This window comes from Theropithecus gelada, chromosome 9 (assembly GCF_003255815.1).
Source record: "Theropithecus gelada isolate Dixy chromosome 9, Tgel_1.0, whole genome shotgun sequence".
NCBI classification, from domain to species: domain Eukaryota; kingdom Metazoa; phylum Chordata; class Mammalia; order Primates; family Cercopithecidae; genus Theropithecus; species Theropithecus gelada.
The window spans coordinates 112851875-112866920 of NC_037677.1; the positions used below are offsets into that span (position 1 = coordinate 112851875).

A 15046-nucleotide genomic window follows, 5' to 3' on the forward strand; every position below is an offset into this window, starting at 1 on the left:
AAGCTTCGACAGCAGAAAAATTAAGAGATGGCAAAAAGAAATACTTCAGAGGACTAAGAAGAAGGAATGAGGACAGACATGTTGGCTATAAATAATTTGCACCTTGTAACAATCTTCAGTTCACGCAATTACCTGTCACTCACTGATGTTTTATCTCCCTTCCTCTGGTAACAGGACCTACAATGACTCTATGCAAAATATTTAACTGTCTGTACCTTCACAGCCTTCGCTGGAACATTCGGGTCTTTGCCACAAGTGTACAGATACTAGCTTGTCCTACTCCTTTATTCATGGACCTTCTTGAGGTTGACATTTAATCTAAATAATAAAATATTGCCTTTAGGAACTGGTCAGTGAGACAGAAAGACATAGGTTTTTCAGATCATCATGCAGGTAATCAGAGAGTAGATGTAGATTATGACACCATTTTTGTAAAAAGCATATATGTATGTATGCATGTATGTACTTACACATCTATGCATATTTACATATATAGCAAAAATTGGAAAAGGCTCCCATTAGCATGTTTACAGCGGTTATTTTGGGGTGGTAGGACACTGGGTGATTAAAATTTCTTTTCCTTTTTTACCTGTTTGCAATTTCCTATTGTTCTACAATAAAAATGGATTGCTGAGGGGCAGAAGAGGGAGAGAATAAAAACCAAAAGTAGTGGTCTGTGAAAGTGAAATGTAAGTGTACTTAGCAGAGCCTTTGCAGACGGAAGCATCTCCCAGGTTTAAGGCATGCCCTTCTCAGGGAGCAGTAATTCTTGCCGCTATGAGGGGTACTGGAAAGAAGATTTATGGGGAGAGGTTAGAGGAATAGGAATCAGCCAAGCTTGGAAGGGAAGGCTGATCACAAGAATCCTTAAGCACAGGAAAAGCTCCCACCCCAGGTGATCTCCAGCTGCAACCAACTCACTTTCAACCACAGGGCATGAGGACAGGGGTCCCAGGGAAAAGGAGAGACTCGGTACAGGAATAAGGAAGACCTTCCCCACAGGGTAGCTAAGCCTCAGGCCGGGTGATTAAGAGACAGGACTTGGCTCTAGGGCCTTTTGGATAGAGGATAGATTTTTCATTTCCTGAAGGCTCAGGTTTGCTACCTTTTGCAAGACATAGAATCATCGTTCTCTGATGAGGCAATGTGGTCTGCTGAAAAGAGTCCCAATCTTGAGTCAGGAGCAAGCCAACATCGCCTTAGTGTAGCTTTAAAAAGGACTGAGATTTATTGAGGACCAAGTATGTTTCAGGCACTATACCTGATATTTGACATATGGCATCTTTAATCCACAAGAACCTATACAGTAGGCATTATCATCATCCCATTTTACACCCATGGAACCTGAGGCACAGTGAGCTCAAGATAAGGTGAGTGGCAGAGCTGGGATTCATTCACCTAGGTTGGTGGAACTCCAGAGCATGCGTTCTTTCTCCCAGCAATGGCAGGTGCAAAATATGGAGGGATGAAGCTGCCCAGAGTGCTGGTAGAACGGCAGCTGCTCAGCCTGTCTTGTCTATGATACATGGTGGCTGGGGCGAGATCAAAAGCCAGTTAGTAAAGGAATGAAGGAAGACTGAAGCCAAAGTGTTCCTGGAAGTCACCAAGGTGCACAAGACCTGGAAATGAGGAGGTCAGATTGGACTGGGAGAAGCTAGGGAAGTCAGTTGGAAAAGCCCATGCAGAGTTCAAGTGAGAGATAAGACAGTTATATCCATGATGTGGAAAGAAGGGAGCAATTCAAAAGACAGCAGGTAATTTCAGCAGGGCTTGGTGATGAGTCAGACTGAAGGGTTGAAGACAGTGGAAAGGACGGAGAAGACTCCACAACTTATAGTGCAGATCACTAGGAAGACAATAATGCTGTTAAATAAAACTGGAGCTCCAGGAAGAGAGAGTATAAGGAGCAAAGGAGAGATGATGAGATCCATTCTGGATATGCTAAGTTTGAGTTAACTGATACACCGCCAGATGGAGTCATCCAGGACTCAGCTAGAAATGCTGGTTTAGCGCTCAGGAGAGGCTGCAGTAGGAAGGAAGGCTCTCAGTCATCGATGTAAGTGGTGGCTGAGGTCTCCAGAATGAATGAGGCTTGTCCAGAGAGTATGCAGACAGAAAGGAGCCAAGGCTGGCTCCCCCTACACCAGTGCCATGACCTGGCAAAGGTCCCCAAGCCTACCCTCAAGCACTGTGACCCTGTCCAATCCCCTCCCCTCTCTGAGCTTCAAGTCTATAAAACAGAGTGCTGGACTAGATCTCTAGGGACCCTTCTTCTCTAACGTTCAACTACTCGTGATTGACTGAATGCCGGCTCAGGATCAAGAAGGATGCTTGGTGCTGAGTTGACACCCGGCATACCAAGCAAGTCTCCGACTTTCCAGTGGGAAAAACAGACACATAAATAAGTCCTCTCGATATGCTGTGATTAATGGCTACCATAAAGGCAAGAGCACGACGGAGCATGAGGGAGTCCTGAGTGGAATTGCCTGTTTGGGGGGATTCCAGCAAACGCCTTCAGAGGCGAAATTTGATCTTGGTCTTAAAGAACTGATAGAAGTTTTCTAAGTAAAGGCAAGGCCATGTGCAAAGGCACAGGAAAGTGAATGTACATGAAATACTTGGGGAATTGTTCGGCTCAGTGAGCTTGAGTGGAGAGGGGGTGTGGGGCTTCAAGATGCAGAGCAGGGCCTCCACTGGCCCACTAAGGAGTTTACCACATGCCAGAGTAAATAACAGGAAATGAATGGGGGTTCTCAAATATAGGAACCAGGATTAGACAGCTGAGTGGCAAGAAAAGGACCACCACGACCCCTAATAGCTGGTATTTACAAGGCTTTCTCTCGTCATGACCTGACAAGAAAGCAGGTGATGTTACAAGGCTCTTCTCCAACATGTAAACTGTGTAATAACTTTTTTAAAAATAATGACTTAAATATGATGGTGCATTTGAACAGAAATGCTAAACATGGCTAATTATTCAGAGAATCACTCAGAAAAAAAGAGGCAAGACTCAAAAGAGAGTTTAGGCACATCTCATCCTGGAGCAAACCACTTCCAATTACTTGGGAACCAATCTGGAGATCCTAAGGCTTCCCAGGAAGGTCAAAGTCACTCCTAGGACTTGGTAGGAAAAAGACGAGCGCCAGAAGCTGCGACCTTTTCTTCCAGAAAATCAGGATGTTCAAAACCTAACATTACTCTTTCCCTACAATCTATCCACTTGATTCTTGCATGCAATATCATTAACTTGCATTTTAAGGAAGGCCTGGCATCTCCTGACTTCTCTACAAAAATCCAGTCTCCCAATCAATAGTTTTAAACCTTGCTGCCAAAGAAGTGCTTCTGTCCTCCCTCTGATCCCCATCCTCAGGCTTTTCTTAGTACTCACTGTATTTTCAAAATTTCTCACTGCTTTGCTCTTCCACTCCAGAGAGTCCAAAAAAAAAAAATTGCCAATTGGTTCATTATCCTTTCAAATCCCTATTTACTTCTTGCTGTGTCTTGAACTTTTCTGAGGAAGAAAAGCAGGGGCAGAACAGAGGTGCAAGAGCAGAGAGCTTGGCTGAGAGAGACGCAGATGCTAAACAGTGCATTGTGCATACTAGCTTCTGCCTCTGAGCCCCTGAGCACCCACACAGCTCTGCCCTCTGGGATCCCAGGATGCTTCTGTGTTCCTGCCTCTCCTCTGACATCCTCTTGCACTGGCTTACTTTTTCCTGTGTGTCCTCCCGTTCACTTCATGTTCCAGGCCCCTAAAACCCACACTAGCCTCACCCCACAGGAAACACACGCCTCAAGCCCTTAATCGTGCCCCAGGGGCCAAAGGCTTCCGCTCTCAGGTTTCTGGAAAGCAGCCCTCCACCCTCCCTCTGCAGTTCTCTCCTGACTTGGCTACTTGGTTTCCCTTCTGCATTTCAAGCTTCAAAACAGAGAGGACGGTTTTTAGATTCCACCTTATTTTTGTTCTCCTGCTTGTTCCCAACAGACCACTGATAATACATCAGCAAGGCCTTTTATGTGGTTAGCAAGCAAACAATGGCTAAAATGACCGTGGGTTTGAGGAATCCAAGGAAAATGGAAACACAAGAATGTCAAACATGTCTTGTTCCTTGGGAGGATTCAGCTCACCCTTAGTGTATGTGGATAAACACGCTCTTCATGTTGGGCAGAGATATCCAAATATGGAAACTCTGATTGCTACCATATCTGTGAAAAGCAGAGACACTGTTGTCCTGGTTTCCTCAGACAAATTTTCAAGACAGAAGGGATGTTCTAGAAAGCTCAGATTCAAACCGTGAAAAGCAACATTTATCATCCTGTTCCTCCATCTTTTTCCATCCTACAAAGGCCAAACTGGATAATATGCATTATTCAATGACTTAAAGCCTCTCGAGGTTCCATTTGGCTTTACTATCCCACTTAAGGAGCAGAGTCACTGTCAGAGGTCAAAGCTCATTAGTGCTGGAACCTAAAGCCAATGCCCTTGAGATAGAAAATGGAGCTCTAGACAAGGCCTTTCTGGCTCTGGCTGATTCATTATGATTTCTGGGTTCTAGGTAGGAAGGTCTCACAAACTCCAGATCATACTTTCTGTGAAAAGAAACCTGGCCTGTGAATGGGATCCAAGGAATGCATAAGTGAAACTCGGCCCATGCAGAAGAAGCTCCCATACTCATAAATTCAGACAAACCTGTTGTATCTGAGAATGACCATGCCTCCTTAAGAGCTGAAATGATTGCAAGGCTGGAGAAGGTGACGTAAGAGAACTGTGGAAGAATTCTAGAGATGAGCCCAACCTTTTCTCAGATCCACGGACAGTAACAATTAGAGATTATTTACTCCAGTTGCCTCATTATACAAATGAAAGAGCAACTCTGAGAGGGAAAATGAGTGTTAAAAAACTCAATTGCTAGCCGGTGTAGTGGCACACCTGTAGTCCTAGCTACTCGGGAAATTAAGATAGGAGGATCGCTTGAGCCCAGGAGTTTGGGGCAGCAGTGACCTGTAATCAAGCCACTGCACCCTAGCCTTGGCAACAGATCAAAACCCTGTCTCTAAAAAAAAGTTTTTTAAAAAAAATAATAAAAACCCCATTGTGGCCAGGCATGGTGGCACACACCTGTAATCCCAGCACTTTGGCGGGCGGATCTCTTGAGGTCAGGTGTTCAAGACCAACCTGGCCAACATGGTGACATGTATTTCTCTACTAAACATACAAAAATTATCCAGACATGGTGGCAGGTGCTTGCAATCCCAGCTACTCGGGAGGCTGAGGCAGGAAAATCACTTGAACCCGGGAGGCAAAGGTAGCAGTGCGCCAAGATTATGGCACTGCACTCCAGCCTGGGCCCTTGGCTGCAGTGCAAGAAACAAACAAACAAAAACCCATTGCTCGTAGAAATTCTGAAATTAAAATCCAATGGCCCTTCTTCCTTGCCTGCTTCCTCACTATCAGTGACCGTGGAGAGGCTCATACCCTTCCAAGGGATCAGTACAAAGACTGAGGAGTCTACAGGGCAGACAGTAGGTAAGAGGCATTGTCCCTCAAAAGCAGGATGAAGGTCAGATTTGCCTCTGGCACTCCACTGGCCACATTGCATCCTAGTTTCTACAGATCTGCTCCCAGGAGAGCTTAGGTGGTCACATACGTTTGTCTGTACATCTCCTCTCCACTGCTTAAAACACTGTCCTGGCTGGATCAAAGGGACAGAAAGCACTAGAAGTGACATGGAGTGGAAATTATTGGCATTACACAGAGAAACATTTGAATTCCTCTTATACTAAGCTTGTATCCTTATATCTTATGCCAAAACAGACTCTCTCTCTCTCTCTCTCACACACACACACACACACACACACACACACACACTTTTCCTCTGAAGGAAAAGACAGAATGATGTAGAGGAACGCTTCTCAAGCTTCATGTGCATATGAAGCACCCAGCCCAGGGATCTTGTTAAAATGTGTATTCTGATTCAGTAGTTAAAATGAGATCCTGTATTTCTAATGAATTCCCTGGCAATGTCAATGATGCCAGTATAGAAACCACACTCTGAGTGGCAAAGGGTAGATGTTACAAAAGCTTAGAATCAAACAAATCCAAGTTTCAATTCTGGTTCTACCATTTAAGACTTTCGTGATTTGGCGCTGGTTTCCTAACTTCACTATGCCTCAATTTAATCATCTATAAAATGGAAATATTAATACCTAAGAAGCACTTGATGATTACATAAATTAATGATGTAATACTGTTAACACAGCGCTTGGCAAATAATAAGGCTTGATAAATGTCAGTTCCTATCTATCTCTAAGATTCATGAGGGCAAGGTGATGACTGGCTCACTGCCCAAACCACAATAGCTAGAACATAGTTGGGGCTCAATGGATGTTTGGTGAATGGATGAATGCATGTATAATACACCTAAATAAAATATCAGTATTTATACACTCCCTTGATCCTGTGGCTTTTCTACAAAAAACAAACAAACAAACAAACAAACAAAACACAAAACATTTAGAACACCAGGACACTCTCACCGGTTACAAACCATAATCTCATAGAATCAAATTCAACATTAACCATCACGTTTAACCACTGAGAGACATATAATTTGTGGTGGCTATATATACTTGAGAAAATGTCTAAACTGTAAATAAATAAAGACAACATTAGTCTGGAATCTGTATGTCATAAAGATAAATTACCGCCTTGCTTATTTATGGGCTGTCTGAATGCAGATGTTATGAAAAACTTAATTCTAAAACAAAGTTCATTTCCAAACCACACATAGAACTGCAAAGAGAGACAAAACAAACCATGGGAAGCGAGACCACATTTAAAAGGGCCATTGGGGCAGGAGTACATTCTCTCATAAATGCACACACTTGCTCAGGAAAAAATAGAAGCAAAAGAATTCTTAACAAATGGCAGAGCTTAATCTTTTAAATCAAAGGCAGACAAGAGAATTCATCCCAAATTTTTCAACAATCTAAGATTATCTTCAGGCCTCTTGTAAAGTAAGTGGCATAATCTGAACAGATCCAATTTCCAGGGAGGCACTATGTAAGGTATGTAGCAAAAGAGAATACGATTGCCACCTACAGACAGAAGTGGCACTTTCTTTGCAAGAGATGGCCAATCATATTTTAATGTGGAAAACAAAAAAAACAAAAAACTCAACCAAGTCATCTCCCTCGAACCTCTTCCAAACCACCACACCACATTACTTCATTTAGAATTACTTTCAAGTCATACAATCATCTCTAGGCATTCTGCCTCTTCATTATCATCATCCTATTTCTAATTTCCCAGAAACACTGTGCCATTCAACTATCTACTTATACGCTCTTTGAGAGCCAAAGAGAATGGAAGCCAACGAATTCAAGCACACAAAAGCATCGGGGTGGAACTATAAATCTGCTTACCTGATATGAATGGGACCACCCGGAATATATCTGACAATCTGCTGTTAACTGGTTCATATGGGGAATCCTCCAGCAGATCATTTCCTAAAAACAACAGAAAGACTGGGCTCAGATATGAAAATCGTATATTTCAAGCAGGTTTTTGCTGCTGAATCTGAATTCTAATTATGTTATGATTGTGTAACAAAAAGATGCTGAAACTTTGAAAGATTTCAAATGCATCTCTTTCTCTATGGTTATTTCTTTTCATTCCCTCTGCTTTTGTTGTCCTTGTTCTCCCCAGAGTGCCATGAAAACATTGGAGAACAACCCAGCCTGATCTTGCCAGAAAACTCTCCCACTCTTTGCAAAGGAATAGAAATCAGAGAGGAAAGCTGGAGCCGATGACGTCACGAGCCCTGCTTGCCTCCAGGAGCCAATGGAAGAAAGGTGACCCAGGAAAGACCCACATTTCTGCTTGCTCCCAAAACTTGGCATACAGTTGGAAGGCAGGTACCATGGCTATTAAATAGCCCACCTCTGAAACAGGTTTTCATTAATAGACTCTGGAGGAAGTGGCTGCTGACAGGTCAAATCTGTATAATACATATCTCCCGTGTGAGTCTCAGTCGAGAATGAACACACAAGGTGTTTGTGTTAGGTTTACAAACATGAGCCCCCTCTGGCTTACGAGGACCAAAACATTCCCATTGGACTGGATGGTTGTGACAAGTGGTTCTTTCTCTCCCTGAGCTACTTCTGTGATAACCGAGGTTGAACCACACCAGCTGGTTCAAGACTCAGCTAATGTAAGATGACAAACGGTTTTTCACACATCTGCCTTTGATCACGTTTGGTGGGGAGGGTGAAGATAGAATGGATTTTCCTGGACCTTTTACAATACTTTATCTCAGGTCAGAGCAGACTAAAGGGAACAAGACCGGGGGAAAGTCCAGACCAGCTGCAGGGCAAGCCCTCCTATTACTATTCTGAGGCCACGGAAAGCTCCAGGCTGGCTCTCCTTGGAAAGAAGTTGTGGGTTCCTTGGGGTCCTTGAGTGGGATCCTCCTCCTATGCTCTGACCAGGTTTCAGAGAGGTCAGTGGGGTCCCAGGGGTGCCCCCCGCCGCGCTCCCGACCTCCTCATGGGTTTTCCAACAACCAGGCTCAACAATGCTGGTCAGCCCAGCAAACACCAGCTGCCGTTGTCCCTGGGGGCCAATGAAAGGTCCTCCTTCCGCAGCTGGGGAGAAGTGAGTGGAGGATGAGATCAGCTGGCCGGGGGACGGAGGGCCCGCCTGCCTTCGGGGAGGGACGCAGGGTGGTGTGGGGAGGTTCCGGGCGTACCCTGCAGGCTCTGGTACATGCTCCAGTAAATGCGCAGACAGTTCTTCTCCTTCTTCATACCCCGCTTGCAGCGGCAGTTGTAAAGCGACTTCTGCTTCAGGGCCTCCATGGCGCTGCGGCACTCATCCTTGGCCTCAAGGCCGGATGCCAGGCTGAAGTTGGTCTCCTTGCCCGCCACACACTGCCTCAGCGTGCGGTACTTGGTGCTGCAGCTCTGCTCCTTCAGGCACTGATCACTGGCTTTCACGCAGTCCAGGCGGTCTCCGCCGCTCACTTTGGCCGACAGGAGCAAGTCTGCGGGGTAGAGGGGAGGGAGCCTGAGTGCGGCGGGCGGGGACCCGGGACGCCCCTGATCCGGGCGAGGGCGCGCGCCCAGGTCAGGGATGCTTGACCAGCCTTCGGGGGCGCCCTGCTCAGGGATCGAGCGGGTCCACCTCTCGACCATCCGGGAGTCCATTTTCCCGCCCCCTGGAACTCCAGCTCCTCTCCCTTCCGGGCCCGTAGGGAAGGGTGGCGCAGGCTCAGCCCGCGGGCTTTAAGGGATTGCGCCAGAGCCTGCGCTGCCCACCGTGCACGTCGGCCCTCCGCCCCGCGGCATCCTGGCCTGAGCGACGACCCGGGCTCCTGGGCCACCCCCAGCTCCAGCCACCCGCTCCGCCCGACTAAAACTCAGGGTCTTTCCGAGGAGAAGCGCGGCGGCGGACTGGGCACCGGGCGCGCGCTGGGCGCGGGGCAGGCCAGCCGTGGTCAGCGGTCGGCCGGGCGAAGAGCGCTCAGAAGCTACTCGGGAAAAACTTTTCTCTTCCAAGTTTGGTCTCCCGGCCCCAATGCTCCCCAACTCCACCTGCCTGCCGCGGCTCCGCGAGCTGCCGGAGGCTCTCTGGGGTTGCAGGGCCCTGGGCTGGAGGGCTCCTTAGTCCCCCGCCAAGCTGGGTCATTAAAAACCACAGGAAATCAAAACCAAGCCCGAAAAGCTTCGGGCAGCGCCGCACCGCCACTGCCTCCCTAACCGGGGGATTCGCGATCCCCTTCCCCAAAACGAAACTTCTTCCTCCCACATCCACCGCACCCGCGCCCCAATTTTGGTGCGGGGGACGGAGTGGGCTGCTGCAAACGACCCTAGGAAAGACTCAGCGGGTAAGAAAGCCCGCGGCGGGCCTCGACTTACCCAAGAGTGGCAGCGCGAAGTACAGGGTCGCCAGGAACATGGTGCCGGCGCGGGGCTGGTCCCCGCCCCCCAAAAAAAGTCCTGAGCCGCCGCTGGGTCTTGCCGAGGGAGCTCAGCATGCAGCGATCCCCGGACAGCTGTGCTGCTCTGGCCGCCCAAAGTTCAGCTCCATCCAGTGAAAGAGGAAACTCCGGGTCTGGCAGCCGCCACCGCCGCCGGCGACTCAGCTCCGGGCTGGCGAGGGCGGGAGGCGGTTCCGCTTTTAGGGGTTCAGGTCCGACCCAACCTGGAAGGGAGGGCGCACTTTGAGATGAGAGCGGAGAGCGCAGGAGACTCCCCCCACAGCCCCTCTCCCCTCCCCCGTTCCCGCCTTTGGAGACTTTCCAACGCCAGGGTGAAGACCCACCCCCACCCGGGTCGGGGTGCATGTGCGTGTATTCCAGGGGCCGCTGACACGGGAATGGGGGTGAGGGCTGGAGAGGGCTGAAGAGGGTTCCTGAAGTCCAAGGGGGTGTCTGTTGGGTTCAATCCGAGAGGCTGAACACAAGCAAATAAATAAATAAACGGTACTTTCCGAGCGCCGTGAGCGGAGCCGGCCGCTGCCTGGAATACAAGCCCTCGGTGGCGGCGGCGGCAGCTCCCCAGCCAGCCCTGGCGCCGAAAGAGCCCCTTCTCCCGGGAAGTTGGCCTCCCCCTCCTCCGTCAGCCACCGAGCTCCCTCAGCCGCCGGCCCTCCCCACTCAGATCGCCAATCCCTAGCCCCTGTCGCCGCCCTCCCTCTCCCCGGGACTCGTCTCCCTCCAGAGGCCGCCAAGCCATGGGGAACCGATGTCCCGACTGGGGCTGAAACCCAGTTCTTGCGCCCCTACCCACCGCGTGTCCTCGGCTCCCTCCTGAGTGTCCGCACCTCTCACACCCTCGCCCGGTGCCCGGACTCGGGCGCTTCCGCACCCCCGCCCAGGGCGAGCGCGCTGGCCCGCAGTCCCCGCGCGCCCCGGCAGGTGCAGCCCGGCGCCACGAGCGCCCCCCGGGCCCCAAAGTTGGGAGACGCCTGCAAAACGGAAAGAGGTGGCCGGGGGAGGGAGGAAGAAGGAGTGGGGAAGAGGGACAGGAAGCGGCAATGGGTTCCCAAACAGAACGAAAAAAGCTCCAAATGCCACCAACCTGGACTCAACCGACCGCGTCCAGCTGCGGCGAGGAGCCAGTTTATTTACTTATTTATTCTTTCGGGGGGAATGGTGTCCCCGCCCCCTCCTTCCCTTTCCGGGCTCACTTTATTTGCCCTAGGAAAAAAAAAAATAGATGCGGCAATCTTCTAGAGCTCCAAGGGCCGAGTTGGACCAGGACGATTTCCGAGCAGAGCCCTCGGCTCGGATGCTCATTAGGGATGTTAGTGGTTATTGGAAGTGGCGCGGGGAATGGCGTGTTCCGAGGCCAGATTTCTTCTGGCCAGCGGACCCTCGGCCTGCTCCTGCTCCCGCTGCCCCGCAGCTCCAGCCCCCTCCTAAGCTCGCCCTCCAGGCAGCCGCAGCTGCACACGCTCGCTTGCGGTGAGACCCGCGGCCGGACAGCACGCGCGCACAGGACACGCAGCGTTCTGCAGCCGGCCGCGGGTGCTGCCAGACACTTTCTCTCTCTCTCTCTCTCTCTCTCTCTCTCTCTCTCTCTCTCTCTCTCTCTCTCTCTCTCTNTCTCTCTCTCTCTCTCTCTCTCTCTCTCTCTCTCTCTCTCTCTCTCTTTCTCTCTCTCTCTCTGTCTGACTGACACACACACACACACACACACACACATACGGGCACAAGGGCTCTTTCTTCTTATGGCAATCAAGCCAGACCCTTCTTTGGAACACAAAGTTTTCCCCCCACGTCACTAGTGGCTGTGATTCAAGACTTGGTGCGTAGAAGACACACTCAGATCCAGGACGCCGGAGCGGCGATCCTGGGATGCGCCCACCCGTTCGTCCACGCCAGCGCGTGCACACTCACACTCACACGCACACATGCACACGCAGTCTCTACCTATCTCCTCGAGCTCCGACAAGGAGACAAAAGCCGAGCCCCCAACCCACTGCATTTAAACCCGGCCAGACCTGGCTTTAGAAAATTTATAAGCTGACCTCCATCTTGGCTGTTTCGAGAATAAATTTAAAAAAAAAAAAAAGAAAGAAAGAAAAGAAAGCCTAAAAAAGCCTAACATGTACATAGCCCTCGTTCCCAGTCGTGCTGCTCACTCCCCGCCCCCCACCCCTGACACACGCTCCCCTTCCCGCACGCCGGGGGGCGCCCGGGGCACCGAAGTCTACACTGGGTCCGGAGACTGGTCTAGGAGCCAGCCCGCAGTGCTCGGGATCTTTGCTGATGTCCAAGTTCATCTCTCGGGGAGACCGAGTTTGAATCAAATATGTGTGCGCCCAGCTGTCAAATCAGCAAACCTATCACGCCAGACAATGGGCCGCCGCGGAGGAGAGAAAAGAATGGCTCATTTTGATCGAGGGGGGTTAATTGGAAAAGGGCACGGGCTTTGGTTGAAGTTTGAGGCCCGGGTGTCAGGGCGGGGAGAAGAGGAGGAAGGAGGAGGGTTGGGCCGCTCTCCATTCAACCACACATCAGCCAGGCGCGCCCCTAGGCTGCAGCGGCTGCTTGCAGGCAGGCTGCACATTGTGTGGAGTCGCCAAAGAGGGTCTGTGTCTCGGGGCGCGCCCCAAACCCGGGGGACATCCTACGGATCCGCACTCCTCTTGTGCTGTACGCGTGTTCCTCCGGGGTAGGTATGAGGAGAAGGACGCCCTCATCAGACACCCCTCCTCCAATACACACACACCCATAGCCACACCATTCAGGGATCCTCTAGTTCAGTGTATCAGTTTACACTTGGTTGTTGAGTAAACAAAGCAAACATATGTCACATTTTCGCGACAGATGGTTCAAACCAAGGGCTACTTAAGTTCTCTCTCTCTAACAGTCTAAGTTACAGGGTGGACTAAGCAGAAATGTAATTAAGTCATCTGATCAGTTTCTTCTCCTTAAAGTGTTTTCCCATATTTTCACGAACAAACCAGATAAATCCTGGGGATGTGGTTTCAGGGAAAGGAAGGCTGAATATGAACTAAGACTTTGTGTGAAGACTCCGTTTCTCCCTGGTCACCAGAAACAGAAAACCCTCTTTCATTGTTCCATTTCTTAAGTGGAGGAGAATGTCTTCTTTTGGAAAATCAGTAATTGGAATTTCAATTTTCAATAGAGGGACTAGTGCTTACCGGTGCTGACTACTTGGGATAGTTGGACTACAATGAGGTTTAAGACATCATCCACATCTTTTGTAAATGTTCTTGGTTTAGAAATGACTTTACGTTACCCTATATATTCCACAGAATTCTTTTGAATCAAATTTTAACAGGGTCGGGGAAGGATGAACTAAAAGCTCTCCAAATGTAGAATGTGGGACTTCTTTTTAAAATACAGATTATCTCCAACTTGTGATGCTTCTACTTATATTTTTAGACTTTACCATGGTGCAAAAGCCATATGCATTCAGTAGAAACCATATTTTGATTATGGACCATATATAATCATTCTGTTTTTCACTTTCAGTTCAGTATTGAATAAGGTACATGAGATAGTCAACACTTTACTATAAATTAGCTTTGTGTTAGATAATTTTCCCCAACTGTAGGCTCCTGTAAGTGTTTTGAGCATGTTTAAGGTAGGCTAGGCTAGGCTGTGAGGCTTGGTAGTTTAAGGTATATTAAATGCATTTTTGACCTATGATATTTTCAACTTATGATGAGTTTATCAGGGCATAAGCCTCATTGGAAGTCAAGGAGCATCTGTATTTTTAGCTTCAATAACATATTTCTGAACCATTCACTCACACTAGTCCTTATTAAGTTCGTGCTACTGATGAAAACAGAGCTTTGTTTTTAAAAAGGTAACAATAACCCCCAGAGGCTGTAACTGTGTTTTCCAATACAATAGTTACTAGCCATGTGGCTATGTCAATGAAATTAATTAAAATTAAATAAAAGAAAAATGCCGTTCCTCAGTCGCATTAACCATATTTCAAGTGCTCAATAGCTACATGTGGCTGGTGGCTACCATATTGGACAACACAGATATAGAACATTCCCATCATTGCAGCAAGCTATAGTGGACAGCACTACCCTATAATGTTGGTGTGGAATTAGTTAATATGATATATATATATATATATATATATATATATTTTAGAATAGTAGTATAGTGCATAGAGTGCTTACTTCATAAGCAGCAGCAGTAGTGGGGGTTGTAGTTGGAAGGATAATGATAACGATGATGATGATGATGATGATGATGATGATGATGATGTTGACAAAGATGATGATGCCTTGTTAGTCTCTTGTGGAAGTCAAAGAATCCATGAAGACACAGCCCACTTCTGGTATGTCAGGATGAGATCAGCAGGCAAAGAAGCTAAGGAGTAGGAGAACCGATATGTCCAAAGCTGATCTTCCAAGGAAAGCTGTGAACAGAAAGATGTGGCCTGTACTGTAGCCTAAGACTTCTTGTAGTAGGAGCTAATAAAAACAAAAATTAAAAAATCACTGCTTTATAACTACATCCATTAACTTTTTTTTTTTTTTTTTTTTGAGACAGAGTCTCAAACTGTCGCCTGGGCTGGAGTACAGTGGCGTGATCTCAACTCACTGCAACCTCCGTCTCCTGGGTTCAAGGGATTCTCCTGTCTCAGCCCCTCCTAAATAGCTGGGATTACAGGCACCCACCACCATGCCCAGCTAATTTTTTTGTATTTTTAGTAGAGACGGAGTTCCACTATGTTGGCCAGGGTGGTCTCAAACTCCTGACCTCGTGATCCACCCACTTCAGCCTCCCAAAGTGCTGGGATTACAGGCGTGAGCCACCACGCCCGGCCTACATCCACTAACTTCCAAAGGTGAGAGAAACACACGGCCAGAAAGCCCTTGGAATATAGAAGAGAGAAAAGCATTGTGACTTAATGTATTAATATCATCTCTGTTTCCTTGGAGCTTATCTGTTTCTGTGTGTATGGCACTGATCTCAGGATGAAAGGTGACATCAAAGTATCAAATATTATTAATAATTATAAAGGTTCATGTAATCCTCTGTGACAT

The 15046-nt window shown here is 48.2% G+C and overlaps 1 protein-coding gene across 3 annotated transcripts in view; it reads right to left on the reverse strand.

The window, feature by feature from the left end:
* Window positions 1-12767, reverse strand: part of GFRA1 (GDNF family receptor alpha 1) — a 221075-nt gene extending 208308 nt beyond the window's left edge. The window contains exons 1-5 of one of the 3 annotated variants that reach the window (XM_025397767.1): window positions 12211-12767; window positions 11083-11201; window positions 9919-10204; window positions 8751-9044; window positions 7426-7509 (exon numbers count right to left, since the gene is read on the reverse strand). In XM_025397767.1, the coding sequence (XP_025253552.1) occupies window positions 7426-7509; window positions 8751-9044; window positions 9919-9958 (418 nt within the window). In that variant the 5' untranslated portion in view covers window positions 9959-10204; window positions 11083-11201; window positions 12211-12767. Of the gene's footprint in view, window positions 1-7425; window positions 7510-8750; window positions 9045-9918; window positions 10555-11082; window positions 11546-12210 lie in introns of those variants that run through there. The other 2 variants (XM_025397766.1, XM_025397768.1) reach the window with 2 other exon arrangements.
* Window positions 12768-15046: the final 2279 nt, after the last annotated feature.